Raw genomic sequence first — 17,263 nt, 5'->3', positions numbered from 1 at the left:
CTGACCCAGTGTGGCCATTCTTATGTTCAAAAAATCATATTGATTTCATCAATATCTAGTGACAAAAATCAAATTATTATTTTTAGTTATTTCCAGAGTTTTCATTTTGGAAAAATTTTGAAATTTCATTTCACAATGAAATTTCATTTTATATTTTTACTTTTATTATCACTGTCCTTGTGGTAGCCTCGAATCATGTTATCAGGGTCCTGAAAATAGCTGCTCCTCTAATCAGTACGCTGAGCATTCATTCTTCTTTTCTTGTTCGTCATGTCAAAGTGTCAAATTATTTCACTACAACAAAAAACAGGAGACACTTTGAGCAAGAAGAGAGAAGATGATGTTTCAAGCTTCACTAAATAGCTGTCTTTAATGATTTTAAAAATAAAATAGAATACTTTTACTATTATGGCATATTGTAACATGTTAGTAGCACATAATATGCTTGCCATGTCATGTCATTATGTACTACAATAATGTAAAATAAAATATAAAGTTAAAAAATCATTTCAAAAAGAGTTTCATTTTTAAATGAAATTTCAAAAACATTTCCATTTCTAAATGGAAAATTTGGATTTTTTGTTTTGTGGGAAGTTTCAAAAATACATTTTCATTATGAATCAGTAGGAAAACAAGTTTTTATGTGTCAAAATTTCCCATGAAATAGAAAGTTTGTTTTTCAGCCAGCTCTAATCAAGACCTAGGGAGTTAATCATCTCATATCCCAAACATGTGCACAAATCCAAATTTCATGCCCAACATCTTGATTGTGGAAAACTGCATCACAGGATGCTGAAAATTGGCCCCACTTTTTCTATGCAGGACCAGTTCTAGGATCCCATTATTAGAGGGAAATGAGTATTTTGGGACCCCTGGATGTCACTATTTAAGAAAAACGAACAATTTTCCAGGACTCCAGGGCCTAGTTCAAATCCAAGGTTTTCTAGGGTCGAGGAGTTTAAAATTTTTGCTGTGCTTTATAATTTATATAAAGGATGAAGACTCACCAACCTGCTGCTGTTCCACTGCTAAACATTGGATAACTTTGTACATATTTTGGCATTTTAGACAATAATTTGGAGCCCCTTGAAGATCATCTGAGTGGGGAGGCAAATGTCTCCTTTGCTTTCCTCCCCTCCCTCTAATACAGGGGTGGGCAAACTTTTTGGCCTGAGGGCCACGTCGGGGTTCCAAAACTGTATGGAGGGCCGGGTAGGGAAGGCTGTGCCTCCCCAAACAGCCTGGCCCCCGTCCCCTATCTAACCCCTCCCAATTCCCGCCCCCTGACTGCCCCCCTCAGAATCCCCAACCCATCCAACCCCCCCTGCTCCTTGTCCCCTGACTGCCCCGTCCCGGAACTCCCTTCCCCTAACCGCTCCCCTGGGACCCCACCCCCTATCCAACCCTCCCCTCTAAAGCCCCTTTCGGAATGCAGCCCTGCGAACATGGGCGGAGGACTCAGGGGGAGGAGAGGCAGCCACACAGCCAGAGAGAAGGGGCGGTTTCCCCTTCAAAGCGCCACTTCTCTCTGGCCGGCTGCGCAGCCAGCCGGTGCTCCTCCTGAGTCCTTCGGCCCATGTTCTCCGCTCTCCTGCCACCCACACCTCAGGCTGTAGATGAGCCTCCTTCCCTGCTCTACCCTGCCCCCGCAGTGCAGCCCTCTCCCCGCCCCAGCGGGGGGTGCGCCGGTGCTGAGCTGCCCGAGTGCCCGGCCCTGGGACCCCCTGTTGTTGGGGGGGCCCCGTGCCAGGGCCCCTGTGTTTACTGGTAAATCTGCCACTGAGCCTCATTGCTCGGCCGAAGCCAGCCATGCTGCCACGCTGCCTGGCAGGAGCTGGCAGCCCCACCACGCTGAGCGCTGGTGGCATGGCGAGCTGAGGCTGCCGGGGAGGGGGAACAGCGGGGAAGGGGCCAGGGGCCCAGAGCTCAAGGGCCGGGCAGGATGGTCCCACAGGCCGGATGTGGCCCGCGGGCCATAGTTTGCCCACCTCTACTCTAATAGCACCAGGCCTGTGTCTATGGGATCCTTAGGGTACATATTTATTTGCCCAATGCACCCTGCAGTTGTCATTAGTGCAATATGTATCAAAGTGCTTGTGAATCTCGTCAATTTAGTAAATTTGGTCACAAAAAAAATCCACTAAAAATATAATTCAATACATATAAGTCACCAAAAAGGTCATCAGACTTCATTACTCAGGCAAAAATCCCACTGAAGGTAAAATCAGGACAACTGCAGCCACAACTCTCAAGCAAATATGCAAAGAGAACAGAAGTGATCTAGGTTAATAAGCTACCTCCAGACAAGCAGGAACCTACTGGTACTTAAAATACTTGTTCACCAATATTGCAAGATGCTCTACATCAAACTTAATAGATAGTATGTGAGCATGTTCAGTACCTTTAACATTTCTCACAGAAATATGAAATCCATAAACCTAACATAGAATTGGGAATAGAAGGGAGAATTATTTGAGATCACAATGGAGCTGACAAAGGCTACAGTTCTCTGCCATTTATTATTGACATTTCTCCATACTCTTTTTGGCTGCAAATGATTTTGGCTGCCTTTGAAAATGATTGACTTGCTGCTTTTAAAAAAAAATAATTTAAAATCAGGGAAATACAAAAGTCTGACAGTTCTCAGAGGCTGCGAAGAACCAGAAATTATTTCTGTGATGTTTTATCATTTTGAAAACTCAGTTATTGATTAGACTGTGTTGCTTAATACCACTCAATCTAGAAAAGCTCATTTGAGCTAGATGAAACAGACAGGTTGCACTCCACATTATCCATCAAAAGTCAAAATGCAAATCAATCAATATTATTCCCCCAAACTAGCTGCAAGATAGATGAAAACTAATAATATATCTGCAGGTTGAAGAGAGAAATTGACTTAGACCTCCAAACTGTACTCCAGATAGTCCCTGATGTATGAAAAGTAGCGTGTTAATGATAGACAGCTCTGCTTTAGCTAGAAGTCTTCTAAAATCCCTACTTTGCTTCTCTGTCAGGTGAAAGGGTCTTGACTGGCAGGTACAGTACATATAATTAGGGGAAAGTACTGTGATTATCCATTACACTACAGTAATACATTGTTCTACAGCCTGCTCTCTCACGTGCAGGTCACACACAGTACCCACCAGTATTAGAGACCAGCAGAGTGCCCGCCCTAGCCACAAGGATTCTGCTTTGGAATGCTCCAGTAGGAGTGATTTGGAATCCCCCCTTAGACTACCAGTTAGTCTCTGTGGGCATGTACTAGAAGTTGAGATAATGGTTGGACAAATTGAATCCTACCAGTCCTTACCGACTGGACTGAACACCCTCCCATAGGGTAAAGGCAACCAATGGAAGGAGAGAGCATTTGTGTTCTTTCACAGGCATTGCTGAGCTCTTCCTTGCCCTCCCTTTCTGACGAAGTCGGAAACATACACTTTGACTGTAGACACACAGTGGTGCAGACAGCAGGAAAGATTGTCAGGATGGACAGATGTTGGAGTGATCTTTGCTAGTTCTGCTATTGATACACTGATCACGAGGGGATTTGGCAAAAGCTTTCCCCCTGAAACAACAGTCTTTCCCATACAAGGGGAAGAAGGGGGAGAGAGAGGAAGGAAAACGAAGTTTCCATCTTCCTTAGAATTTGGAAAGGATCAAAACTTTTTACCTAATTATAGTATATAACTGGGGGAAGGTCATCAGAGATGATAGGGGATGGATTCTTGGCTGGCTAGTTGCTCACCACAGCAGCAGCAGGTGAGCATGTTAGCCTCCCTCAGGCTAAACATAAAGCCAGAGGAAAGGGCAGAGGGGAACAATATATGGTTTTGCTCCCAAACAAGAGAATTTCATGAAACTTTGAAAGTTTTTACAGAGATTGTCATTTGCGCAGTAACACAAAAGAAATATACAACATGGTTTAGAAAACGTTAGACATATGCTATTTTCCCAGTCTAATAAAATGTACTCAAACAAACTGTTTACGTCAAGGGATCCTCAGAGACAGCAAAAAGAAAAGGAGTACTTGTGGCTCCGCTGTAGCTCACGAAAGCTTATGCTCAAATAAATTAGTTAGTCTCTAAGGTGCCACAAGTACTCCTTTTCTTTTTGCGGATACAGACTAACACGGCTGCTACTCTGAAACCTGTCAGAGACAACAGAAGGTTTGTCATAAAGCTAAGTGCCAGAGTGTTGGTCTGATGATTCATTTTCAAGAGGGTATGAATTCTTAAAGCAAACAGACACACAGTTGAATCTCATTCTCCAAATCTGCCGTGTTCCTACTTCTGTGATTTCCCCCATGACACGTTCAAAAATGAGCATCAGACTCAAAAAGCATAAAACTTCTCAGGCAATGGGTGCCTAAATTCCAGGAGCCAGAATCCACCATTATGTTTTGGTGGAAGTAAACAAGTTTTCAATAGGATTCAGCTAGACTCTTTATTTAATTTAACTAGACTAACTCAAAGGGCCCTTACTCATGGTGAGTAGTACCTTAATTCACAAAAGGTTCCACTGACTTCAGTGAAGCCACCCATGGTGAGTAAGGGTAGCAGAGGCTGACCAAAGATGATACAGTGCTAGACCCTTGTCTTCTCTTGGCTCCACCCCTAAACTCCTTCGACTGTTCTCGAACAGATACTGCAATCACTCACACCTGCTCCATTAATTAATATTCGATATGTCTGCAATCAGATCTGCCTTTATGCACCTCTGAAAAGCATAGTTATGCTTGCATTTGTGAAGCTGGACCACCAAGTGGTATTGGTATGATGGTATTCTGCCATCCTCCAAATTGGGCAAATCTCTGCATCTTTATCTCCTGCACTTGTGCAATGAGGGATCCCTTAGAAGAAACATTGTTCATCCAAAAATGTGTGTTTTTAACCCAAGACAAAAATGATTCATTAGCTACTGTCTAAAAATCGATCGGGTGGCAAGTCACTGCCAGCCTTACCTGGAATAAGCTTTGCATATGTGCCTGCATAGATGAGTATGTCAGTAGGGAGCTATCTGTGGTTTTCTATTGCTATGTCTTACAGTTATACCAAAGAGCCAGATACTAAATCTAGCACTCCAAGATCTTGTTTTGAGGACTAAAGGGATTACTCATCCATGCATGGAGATTTTCTCCATCTGTTGCAGATGTAATATTGATGAGTTGCTTAATTGTATTTAACTGCTTCAGGATATCATGCGATAAACACCCCAACAGAGTGGAAATTGCTTATTTTTAATTAGGGTAATCACAACCATAAATGGTGCAGGGGACTTTGTGTTGTGCTATAAACAAACCTTGGTATTGCATTATAATTAGCCAACTTTTTTCATTTTAAGTTAAGCGCTATAGCAGCTAATCAAACTCACCCTCTCTCTGGAAAGGCTCAATTTGCTGATTTTTTTCTTGGGCAGACAAGATGTTCTTTCCCCTCCATCCTACCTCTGCTCTGCTGGCATGATTTATAAGATGGCACAATACTGGCTGGATTTTGAGCAGAGGTGATTCTCTTTGCTAACGAGGCCATGGTACAATTTCCCTTCCCTTCTCTTTTTAACAATATTGTGAAGGCTGGCAATCCCTCAGTTTCCTTTTCTATGCAAATTCATGAACTCTGTGCAATTCATGTGCTCTAGTCACTGACTGTCAGAACTTTATTTAAGATGTTTGCAATTGTGTCATCTAGATGACAGCTACCAAAGGGATTTTAAACGCTTAACCTTCACTCCCAATTTTTGGAGACTTGGAAGCAGGGCTTGGAACTAGCTGGTACAATGGAAAAAAAGGGAGACGATCTTGCCTTGCACATCAAACATGTATACACTGAGGTTGAGATAGAAGCAGAGGGCAGACCTGTTGAAAGTCCCTGGGTAAAGATAGAAGGGGTTAAAAAAAAGGGTGAAGTCATGGTAAGTGACTACTATAGAACACGTAACCAGGAAGAAGAGGTGAATGAGGGTTTTTTTAAAAACAACTAACAAGATCATTAAAAAAAACAAACCACAGGACTTGGTGGTGATGGGAGATTTTGACTAATGATACATCTGCTGGGAAAATAATCCATCTAAAACCAGATTATCCAACAAGTTCTTGGAATGCATTGCACACAGCTTTTTATTACAGAAGGTGGAGAAAGTGACTAGGGGAGAGGCTATTCTGGATTGGATTCTGACAAATAGGATGGAACTAGCTGAGAATATGAAGGCAGAGTGGGTGAAAGTGATCATGAAATGATAGGAGGAAAAAACAGCAGAATAAAGACAAAGCACTTCAAGACCTTTAGCAAACTCAGCGAATTGGTAGGTAAGATTCCATGGGAAGCAAGTCTAAGAGAAAAGAGTTCAGGACAGCTGGCAATTTTTTAAAGAAACATTATTAAGGGTACAAGAGCAAACTATCCCAGTGTATAGGAAAGATATGAAATATGGTAAGAGGCCACCCTGGCTTAACCAGGAGATCTTCAATTCCCTGAAACTAAAAAAATACAAAAAGTGGAAACTAGGTCAAATTACAAAGGATGAATATTAAAAAAAAACAACACAAGCATGTAGGGACAAAATTAGAAAGACCAAAGCACAAAATGAGATTAAATTAGTGAGGAATATAAAGGGCAAAAAGAAAGCATTTTGCAAATATATGAGAAGCAAGAGTTAGACCATGGACAGGCTAGGCTCATTACTCAATAAGGAAGGAAAGACAATAACAGCAAACGCAGCAATGGCCAAAGTGTTGAATGCAATTTTTGTTTCAGTTTTCACCAGAGAAGGGTTAGCATTGAGTATACAATTAACATAGTGATCATCAGTATAAATGAGGTAGGATCTGAAGCTAAAATAGGAAAACAACAAGTTAAGAATTACTTAGACAAGCTAAATATCTTCAAATTGGCAGGGCCTGATGAAATACGTCCTAGGTTACTTAAGGAACTGGCTGAAGAGATTGTAGTACCTGTCTATAAAAAGAGAATAAGGATAATGCAGGGAATTACAGACCAGTCAGCTTAACTTTAGTACCCAGAAAGATAATGGAGCAAATAAGCAATTTGTAAGCACCTAGAAGATAAAGTAATAAGTAACAATCAACATGGATTGGTCAAGAACAAATCATGACAAAAACAACTTAATATCCTTCTTTGACAGGGTAACAAGCCATTGTGGATAAGTGGAAAGCAATCTATGTGATATCTCTCAACTTTAGTAAGGCTTTTAATACTGTCTCACATGACAGTCTCAGACAAATTGGAGAAATACAGCGTAGATGAATCTACTGTAAGATGGGTGAACAAGTGGCTGGAAAACCATGCTCAGAGAGTAGTAATCAATGGTTCATAATCAAGATTAGAAGTGGGTTCCTGCAGGAAGAATGGGTCAGTAAGCCTTCAAGAAGGCCAACACTAAAGGTATGGGAGGGTTACTTCAAGTTAGCAAGTGTAGCACTCACCTCAGGTTTTATATGACACAGCTTCCTATTTTTATTGGTTTCTATATTCAACATGATGTGACTTTTCAGGCATGTGCTTCTGTGATTTACTCCTGACCCTTCGCCATGTAAAAAATGTGTTCTATTCCTTATCATCAGATACAGTTATCCTCCTATTTAAGTTTTAAATTGATTTGTTAGTTTCCTGAATCTGTGCAATACCTCCTTAACATGTTCTTTTAACTATTGAAATTAGTTTAGAAATTTAGAATCAAGTCATCCAACTACCATTTCTAGCCTATTCTTATTAACTTCTTGGTGCCAGATTTTGTAGCTCTTGCCTAAGTTGAACTGACTTCAAATGGGACTATTCACATGAGTAATTACTGCTCAGTTGGAATAAAGATTACAGAATTTGGACTTGAGTAATTCTATTGGAAAACTGTCTACCATTGACCTTTGTGTGGTGAATATTATACAAGGCTGGGAGACAATGACTTTGTGAAGTGTTTTAGAAGAGTGAAATAGTTACCTAAAAGTTTGAGACAAAGCATGTAGAACACAGACTTCATCATCACCTTCTCCTCCTCCTCCCTCCCACCCCATACCCCCTGGCTTCTTGATCTTGACTGAGACAACACACTGGTGACATTTCTTTCAAAAAACTAAGCAGCAACGTTCAATTTTCAAGCCTGTGCAGAGCGTTTAGTAGCCAGAGACAGAACAGATTATGGCATGTACATATTACAACATTCTTCAGCAACTTTCCACACCTCAATGCAAACAACTTTTTTGCAAAGAGACAGTACCATCTGCTTGGTTCCTTCTAATGCTTGGCAGCTCACCCAGTATCAAGACACAGCAGGTTCTCTGTTATAACAGAAAATTAAGCCATAAATTCACTCAAGTCATTTGAAATAAACAAACACTCAGGCTCTCCAGACACAGCAAACATGTTTACTGTTTCTGAAATGAGATTTTGGGTCGCTATGTTTGTCTCTATTATGCTGTATGGAGGAGAGACAGAAGCAGCACATCATGTGACCCCCACCTGCCAAGCCCCAGTCTAGCACAAGCAGTGGGGATTCAGCAGCTGTTTGGACGCCAAGCAGCAGGTGGGTCGCCAGATCTTATTTACAATGAAAAGGCACATTGACCAAAACGTTGGGTTTGTTTTTCCTCCCATTTCACCCCAAAGTTTGTCATGTTTCAAGAGTGCATTTGTTTGGGCACCGACCCCTTGTTTCATTACAAAAATAATCAATTTCTCAATAGTCAACAGCTTGGGAATTCAAGTCAGAACGAATCAGTTGGAGTTTTTGAGAAGAAGGATAGTCTAGTGGTTTGGGTGGAACCTAGGATTTGGGTGTTGTGAGGGTGGATACATTAAAGATTGTGAGGTGCTCAGACGTTATGGTAAGGTACTTGTATGGCACTCATTACCTAAGAGTATCTTCATCATCATCACCATAAAAAAACCCTCTCACACACACCACACAAGCCCCCATCCATCTGCACACACACTTTGCGGGAAAGTAAAGTTTGTGGGGCACAAGATTGCCCCAAAACTAAACTGTGAATGTTTAAGAGAAACTTTGTGGTGGAATGTTCACTCTTGTGCTTCAGAATTTTCTAGAGTTGCATGATTCTCTGACAACATTCCTGTGCTTTATAAGGTTATTGCCTTCAGATCATTCTAGTTCTGAAGCATAATGAATTTTAATGTGGCACATTTTACCCGTCTAATTAAAAATGATGATAACCTCACATCATAGGTTTCACATTTTCAAAGCGTCTCCCTAAACAAAACATGAGATGAAAGAGTCCAGGTTTGCCTATTCAGAGCACTTTCCATTGATGTGCTGTACAGTGAAAGGCATTAAGGGTGTAACATAAATATTGAGAAATCTGTCATCTATATTGAAAGGCCAGGCTCCCCAGGGCTCACTGTTAACAGCATTGAAAGAAATAGCTTCACCTGGAATCACATTTTAATTCATCTTGGTGAACAATTTGGACTGGAAACTCTCTGCTTCAGATTTGGATAACATGCCACTTATTAAACAAAACAGAAATGAAATCAGCTGTTCATTATTGCCAGGTTCACATTTCTAGGCTCCAACTGTGACTCTGATACACGGCACTGCTGATAGCTAAATATCAAGGATCAACAATTTTTAAATGTAGTTACTTTTAATTTCCTCAGGCAGTCTTACATCACTTCCACTATCAACTCTTTGGTGTGTTCCTATTCTATGCATAGTTTCAGCTGACTAACATACAGCTAGTTCAAATAACTAGTTGCACATTGTCTATTTTCCTAATTTTTCCAGCACCCTTTTTTCTATCTATGATACTTATCTGACTCTCCAACACCACAGTATCTGAGAGCCTCACAATCTAATGTATTTATCCTCATAACACTCCTGCGTAGTAAAGCAGTGCTATTATGCCCATTTTACAGATAGGAGACCTGAGACACAAAGAGGCTAAGTGACTTGGCCAGTGTCATACATGGATGTTTGTGGCAGAGCAGAAATTTAACTCTCAGCTCTCACAGCCCAGGCTAGTGCTCTAACCACTGGATGGTACTTCCTCTCTGATCCAGAGATCTAGATTCCTCACAAAGTATAAACACACACAAATTAGAATGGTAAATTTAATGCAAAACTTCAACTCATTTTTTTAAGTTAGAGATTTTCCAGTATTAAGACTCTCCCACAGGAACCAGAGAGCTACTCTACTCCTCAAAATCATGAGGCCCTTTGCTACTTAAATCCACTTGAGGGAAGAAAGGCAGTAAAAAGGCAACTGCCCATTCTCCAGTGGCTGCCAGATTCGTTCAGGCCTTCTGCGGCCCCACAAAATGCTGATGGAGACCAATTTAAAGAGGGGGGAGTTTCAGAAACATTCAGCACTGACTGAACTCTGATCCTGTTGAATAAAGGCTTTACCAGTAATTTCAACAGCAGCAGAGTTATGCTACCTAGAACTCTCTTAAAAACTCCACCCTAAAAACTGATGTTAATAAAGATAGAAATTGAGACGTCAGATCATTAATGTGAGGAAATTAGAGTCTAAATGTTACTGCCTCCTTTGTGGTGCATATAAATATTGAGAACAGCTGGGGATCTGTCTTACACAGGCAGCAATATATGGGCGGAGCTGGATAAAAGGAGGATTGAGAGGCAGGCTATTTTTCTTTTCATTGCATTTGTAGGTTTAGTTGAGATTCTTGATACTATTATTTCAATGCTTCTCTTCCTTTCCCCTCCTCTTCCCCCGCCCTTCCCCAATTTAATCATAAGGGCCAGATATTTTAGCTCTGACTTCCAGTTTTGCACATGCTTTTTGATACACAGTCACCCATAAACTGGGAAGTTTCATGAACAGATACCAATCTGCATGCACAAGCATGGGTACATTTGTCAAATAAATACTCATAACCATATAGTCATTCTATCTGTGCAGTCACAGGCACATAAAAGCCACCAGAAGGCTAGCTGTACAATTGCCCCTTAATATATGTTCTGTTAGATTAAACAAATAGTGTGCAAATATAAAGCTAGGTGGATGTGCAGTTCTTCATAATTTGCTTTTATTGGAGTCATATTTGAAACCCAGCTGGATGTATCTTTCCATTTTAGCTAAATACCAAAACATTTTGATTTGCAAAACTATATTAATAGCTGCTGCAAGAAGCTAGTCAAACAGTGATGGATGACAGTTTTAGTTCCCTGTCCTTTATTCCCCTTTAAAAGAAGTGTGTATGGAACAGCAGTGAATACTGTGCATCGCATTTTAGAGAGCTGATCCTATTACTTTGTGGCTGTGTTGCAGTTGCAGCCTCTCTTGAGATCTGCCAGGGGAGCTGAGATTTATCAGGAAAGCGATCGTGCCGAACATCCAGCAGCTTGCAGTCAACTTGTTTACCATATTAGCTGCTGTCCAGTACTTCTGGATTAGGAGACCTTGAATGCTGCCACTGTTCATCACATATGAGAAGACGTGTGTGAAACAAGATGCTTCTGTGATTTTGCATTTGTCTGCAGGGAACATCTATGTTTCTATTAAAAACATTGAAGGACAGATTTAAAAAAAACAGATTGTGCCCGCAGCAATTTTATACTAGATTGATTCTAACAAGCTACTGGTGTTTAATTATTAAGGTGTTGAGGGTGACTCATGCCAGCAGAGTTCTCTTAACTAATACTTCCAAAAAAGACTAGCGCAGGGCAAGAAGCTATTGTCTATTCTCTGATGCCTTTGACAGAGGAGCTGTTCACATTCATATCTATGCAGCAATGCTCCCCTGCTTGTGAGCAAGTCAACAGCCCCAAGATATTAAAGTGGAAAGAAGTTTGTGCATTTCATTCTTCATCTTGCAGTTTGCTGCAGGCACATGGAGTGTCAGTTGGGTTCTATGTGGTCAAGCTGCTGTGCTTGTGCAGTGAGTTATAGCACTGAGGCAGATATTAGGAGGAATTAATTGATGCCTAGAAGGAGAGCTGTAAAATGCAGAAGCTCTTTCACACGTTAAAGGAACACTAGCAATTTGAAATCTAGTCAATTTCTAAAAGTGAATTAACTGTAGCATCCGGTGCTGTATCTGCCCCTGAATTCCCCTATTAGTTTTTGAGGTTTTACCACCACCACCTGTTTAGAATACATTTTTTCCTTTCACCATTACTGTGCAACAGAATCACACAGTGGAAACTGACTAGAATGAAACAAATGTTACATCCTGGTGAATTCACAGAGTAACCAAACTGGAAAAATAAAGAATTGTTTCCCCCTAATAGCTTTAAATTCGAGCAATACTAAGTAGCAAAATTTCAGACAGAAGAGGGGCAGCATGAATTTTTAAATACACACACACACACACAGGACCCCCCCGCCCCCATGAGTCACTGAGCATCTGGCAACTTGAAACAACACCAACTGGAGTTGTATAGCCCAGCAGCTCTCAGGATTAGTCCCAAGTTTAAGGGGATAGTTTCCTTTTACTGCAGGCTGGAGTAGTCTCTGGAATGTCCATATCCCACCTGTGAGAATGTTGTGTTATTCTTATTGTTATTCGAGAAAGCGGTATTTTAAGTGTCTCCTTCCGCCTCATACTTGACAAGGAGCTAAGACAGTCATCCACTATGTCAGGAACTTGCCATATTTAGCTTTGGGCCTGAGTGACTTTAGTTGGCCCAATGTTTAATGAAAGTTAGCATTGCTAAGAGAAGTTTGAATCAGCTTTTAGGTGTGTAGGCAAAAGATGATTAGAACAGTCACTCACTTGCCCTTCACTCTGCCCCCACTTCTTAGACTACTTTTCCAATGTCATAATTAATTCATTGCCATGAGAATGTGTAAAAGTGAATGAGTGATGATGCTGATTGGGCAATTATATTGAAACAATCAAGACACTCATGTCTGGGATCTAAGCAGAAGTTTGCCTATCAGGTCCTTATGTTACCTTTTTGCATCTGATTTTTGAGACACATCTGTTTTAATAGCAAGGACTCAGTTTATGACACGTATGTACCAAACTGGAATCTTCAGTGTGAATCTCAGACTGTGAGGTCATTAATCCATGATGAGCTATCGCCAACATGCTGGAACCCCTAACTGGGGCTCAGTAGAGGAGTCCCTGATTCCTACAAAAGATGCCAACCATGCAGAGTAGGGGAAGGGGTCTTTCTCTCGCATCAAATACCTGAAGTTGTATCCTGCTCTCCTCTTCCTTGGACTGGCCACCCACAGGGAGAAAGTTGAAGGACTCTGACCATCAGCTGAGACAAGCCTGAAATGCAACTAAGAGAGAGGACAGATCAAGCCCACTGAATGCAAAAGCACAAGCTAATCTTATAATCGATGAAGATACTGGTAAACATTTACTTGTTCCAAGAGCCAAGACCAGCCACGTGGACTATAGATTTTTAGACAGTGTGAACATCCTGTAGGATAACTCGAGGATGCTTGAATCATGCCAATGACCACAATTGTAAGAGTGTGTGTGTGTGTGTCTGTTACTTACTGTTCCACAATTTAGACACTAACCCCTAAATCTGTTGTTAAAACAGTATAAGATCTTTGGACCAGGGTTGCTCTAGAGCTGCTAGAAGTCTGGGATTTTAGAAATCATTCTGTGTCTGTGCTAATCTGCCAGGATACAGGCATTGTGTTAAAGTGGGGAGGGAAATATATGAAACAAATCAAGCTTAATGTAATCTTTGCAAACAGTGAAGCTTAACAGGGGAAAAACAGCCAAAGAGGAAGATACCAAGAAATTATTTGGAGCGATGTACTTCCTTAAAACTAAAGCAAGTAACAGCTTTGGCTGCTGACAAACACTGAACTAAACAGTGTACATGAAAGGAAACAGATTCTCCCCTTCTCCTTATTGTAAGTTGTTAAAATAATAGTTTTGTTTAATTTACTCATTGTTTGATCCCGTTATTAAGTACAGTAATTGGTGAACCCGATAAATCCAATCATTGGACTTACTGACTGTCTCAATATAACCTCAGTTTGACCAGTGTATTGTAATTTAAGTTAGGAAAACTAGACTTGAACTTACCTAATGACATTTTACTTAAAACTTTTTATATAACTCCTTGCTTAAATCTTTTAATAAAAATGTAAGAGTTACTACAAACTGGTTTATTTCTCAAAATTTTAACTCAGACAAAGTAATCTATGTAGGAGAAAAAGCTAAAATAGTTAAAAATCATTCCTGAGTCCATCCTCTATTTTAATTACGTAAAATAACACCTTATTATTCCTACAGTTGAGCATGCATAAAAATCAGATCTGGTAACCATCTTTATTACGCTAATTGTAGCTCCTTCATTTTTAATTGTTACTTTTATGCATAAAGGTGTCGAGATGTGTTCTATATAATTACTGTGTGACATCTGGGAAAGGGTTAATCAGCTCTTGGTGGTTGCTAGGCAATAAAGGCCTGCTCATGTGGTATGTTCTGCCAATGAGAGGCTATTCTGGTGATGTAACGTTCCTATTGCTTACGGGGAGAGTTTTATGAAAAAACTCATTCTGCCATGGAATTAGATTTCCAGCCTGCTCATGTAGTTATGTTTAGCTACTAAAAGCCATTATTTTTTAATTGCCTTTGAAACTGTTGAACATTCGACTCAAAAATGACCAAAATCTATTTAAGTCATATTATTATGTTTGAAAAAAATGACAGAGAGCACCACCCAACAACCATTTTTGGACTACTAAAAGGATTTCAGCGACATCTAGAATTTTGTTATTAATGCACCTTGAGTTATGACTCTCAAAATAACAATAGTAGAGATGGACCAAAGCAAATCCCCAGATACGAACCTCTCAAACCTTTGGAAATGTTCTGATCTGGATTCAAACTTAATAGCTGGCCCTCCCCTCCCTGGGAATAGGGCATATAATCACTTATTTTATAGATGCCTGAGTAAGGGTGGTCACATCGGGTCAATAATAAGCAGAACCAAAAACCTGGATTTGGACACTTTGGGGGATGCTGCACATCACAAAAGAAAAGGAAGTGCCTAGGGTTTTCCCAGCTATAAGGCACCTCTCTCCTCAGAATCCACTATATCTTGTTTATCCACCCAGGAACCAAACGCTACCTTTGTGAGAGAGCAGCCTTACTATTAGGTCTTGATTCATCAATAGCCAACGTTTCTTGCCAAATTCTTATTTCCTCATCTTATTCAGAGAACTATTCATATTCATTTGGAGTGTGTTCTTTGCTTAATGTGAGCATAGGTGCTGGAACTAGGGCTACTGGGGGTGCTGTAGCACCCCCAGCTTGAAGTGGTTTCCGCCATGTACAGGGTTTACAGTTTGGTTCAATGGCTCTCAGCACCCCCACTATACATATTGTTCCAGCAATCCTGAATGTGAGTGTCCTCAAATGACAGCTGAAGAATTCCACAATAACTATTCTGGCAAATGCTGGCCAGATCTAGAAAGATGCTGAACACTCACAATACCCTTGACTCAGTATCTCTCATAATTATTTGTTTGCTGTTATTTGCCAGCTAAGATGGCATCAACTTAAGGAAGATCATCTGGCTATCAAGAGGTCTTCCTCCAGCAAAGAACCCTAAAGCAGACTGGGAGCACTGCTTTGAACTTACTGGGACAAAGTACAAGCTTGAGTGAAAGTACGTGATTGCTCTGAGACAAGTCTTTTAATTTGTTTCTTGTGATTTTCATTAAGGGGTAGATAATGCATTTGGTTTTCTTTCAGTCTGTTAATGCTTACCCTTTACTGGACTGGTCTTTGCTCTCTGGAGCTTATGATAAGACAAATGAGCAAGCCATTTTGGCAACAGTACTGGGAAGTAGAAATTGGTTTGCTCTCAAAAGAGAAAATTAAAATCTTTTAGGAGAAGGTGGCTGTACTGATAAAAGGTCAAGAGTACAGCAACAATAAAGAAGAGATTATGTTATATTAAAATAAATATAAGAAATAATTTGCTAACTGGCCTTTTCTTGATTTTCAAAATAAACCTGGTTTGGTTTAAAACAGTTGGCTCTCCAGCTATTGTTGGGATAGCTTACCCAGTGTGATGTGAAGGAAATAGGATCCTTTGGCCTTTGAAGAGAGGCAGAAGAAGCTTTCAATCTACTGTCAGCTCAATTTCTTGGGCTACAGAATGGATCAGGAAGGCCCTGGAAGGGTCATGAAACACACCAGGGATGAGAGATAAGCTGTGAGGAGATAGCAGCATTTGTGGAACAAGGCGTAGTGAGCTCCAATATTCAGATCATCAAGAAGAAAGAGGTGCAGCTGTTAACTAGGGGATCTCACACTTCCCAGCTTCTGCAGGCTGAGTTAATTGCACACACCGGGGCCCTCTTGCATTCCAACATTCCATCCCACAAGCTTCCCATGTGCAACCCTCCCATCCTTCTCTAATTCAGGGACTCCCTGAAACTTCAGCTTTGCCCTCCCTTGTGTCTGGAGTTGTGCATCCTCCCTTCCCCCTCCACTACATGCCAGGGTCTCCCATTCCAATAGCTCTGCGTATATCCCCATTCCTAGTCCCCCCCTCTCCATGTCCTCCATTCCCTTCCCCCTCCCGTGTTGAGACTTTGTATACCCCCTACCTCCATACCAGGTTTCCCCATCAAGGGTTCTGTGTCTCCCCCTGCCCCGCTCCATCCCTCTACCCATTCCAAGGTCCTGCATTCCCCCCACATGGCAGATGCTCTATGAACCCAGTTATTCACTTCCCCCCATCCTAGGGGCTCTGCCTGCCCCTCCACTTCCCTCCCCCATACCAGGATCCCCCATTTTTCCCCCTCCATGCCAGGAGTTTTGTGCATGCCCCTTCCCCCCATTATTCTTTCCATCTGGGAGACGTGTTATTCAGGGAGTCAGCACTTTCAGCTCTGTTGGGATACTAGATAGGGGGGTTATGTTGGAAGGCATTTAATGGGTGTCTTAAGTTTTGGTGCCACTAAAGACCTGGTGAGGATTTTTACACACACACATACACACACACACACACACCTTTCCCCCAAGTCAATAGGGTTTTGATCATTATGCCTAGAACATTACCTGAAATTCTGGAATGGAATGGCTGTGACATTCAAATTCAATGCATTACATACAGACAAACATCTCTAGCTGAATGTAAGGCCTTCACAAGCTCAGCCAATTATGGGGCCTCATCAAGCTGGCAAGACCCCTCAGAAACCATGCCAGGAGCTGCTTTCACTTGAAGCTCATGCACCATAACAAGGTGAGAGAGAAACTGATGAAGTGCTAAGTGTCAGCATCCAGGGAGCAGGCCTGGGGAAGAAAGGGCCAGGGGAAGAGGAACAATGAAACACTTT

General features: G+C 41.2%; 1 protein-coding gene across 1 annotated transcript in view; it reads right to left on the bottom strand.

Moving 5' to 3' along the window:
- Nucleotides 1-252: 252 nt before the first annotated feature.
- Nucleotides 253-17,263, bottom strand: part of AP1S3 (adaptor related protein complex 1 subunit sigma 3) — a 53,619-nt gene continuing 36,608 nt past the window's right edge. Inside the window, exons 5-6 of the mRNA XM_074963931.1 lie at nucleotides 13,128-13,225; nucleotides 253-294 (exon numbers count right to left, since the gene is read on the bottom strand). Of these exons, the coding sequence (XP_074820032.1) occupies nucleotides 282-294; nucleotides 13,128-13,225 (111 nt within the window). The 3' untranslated portion in view covers nucleotides 253-281. The remainder of the gene's footprint in view (nucleotides 295-13,127; nucleotides 13,226-17,263) is intronic.

The sequence above is a fragment of the Natator depressus genome, chromosome 9, assembly GCF_965152275.1.
Source record: "Natator depressus isolate rNatDep1 chromosome 9, rNatDep2.hap1, whole genome shotgun sequence".
NCBI lineage: Eukaryota > Metazoa > Chordata > Testudines > Cheloniidae > Natator > Natator depressus.
This window is presented reverse-complemented; position numbering and strand designations above follow the sequence as displayed.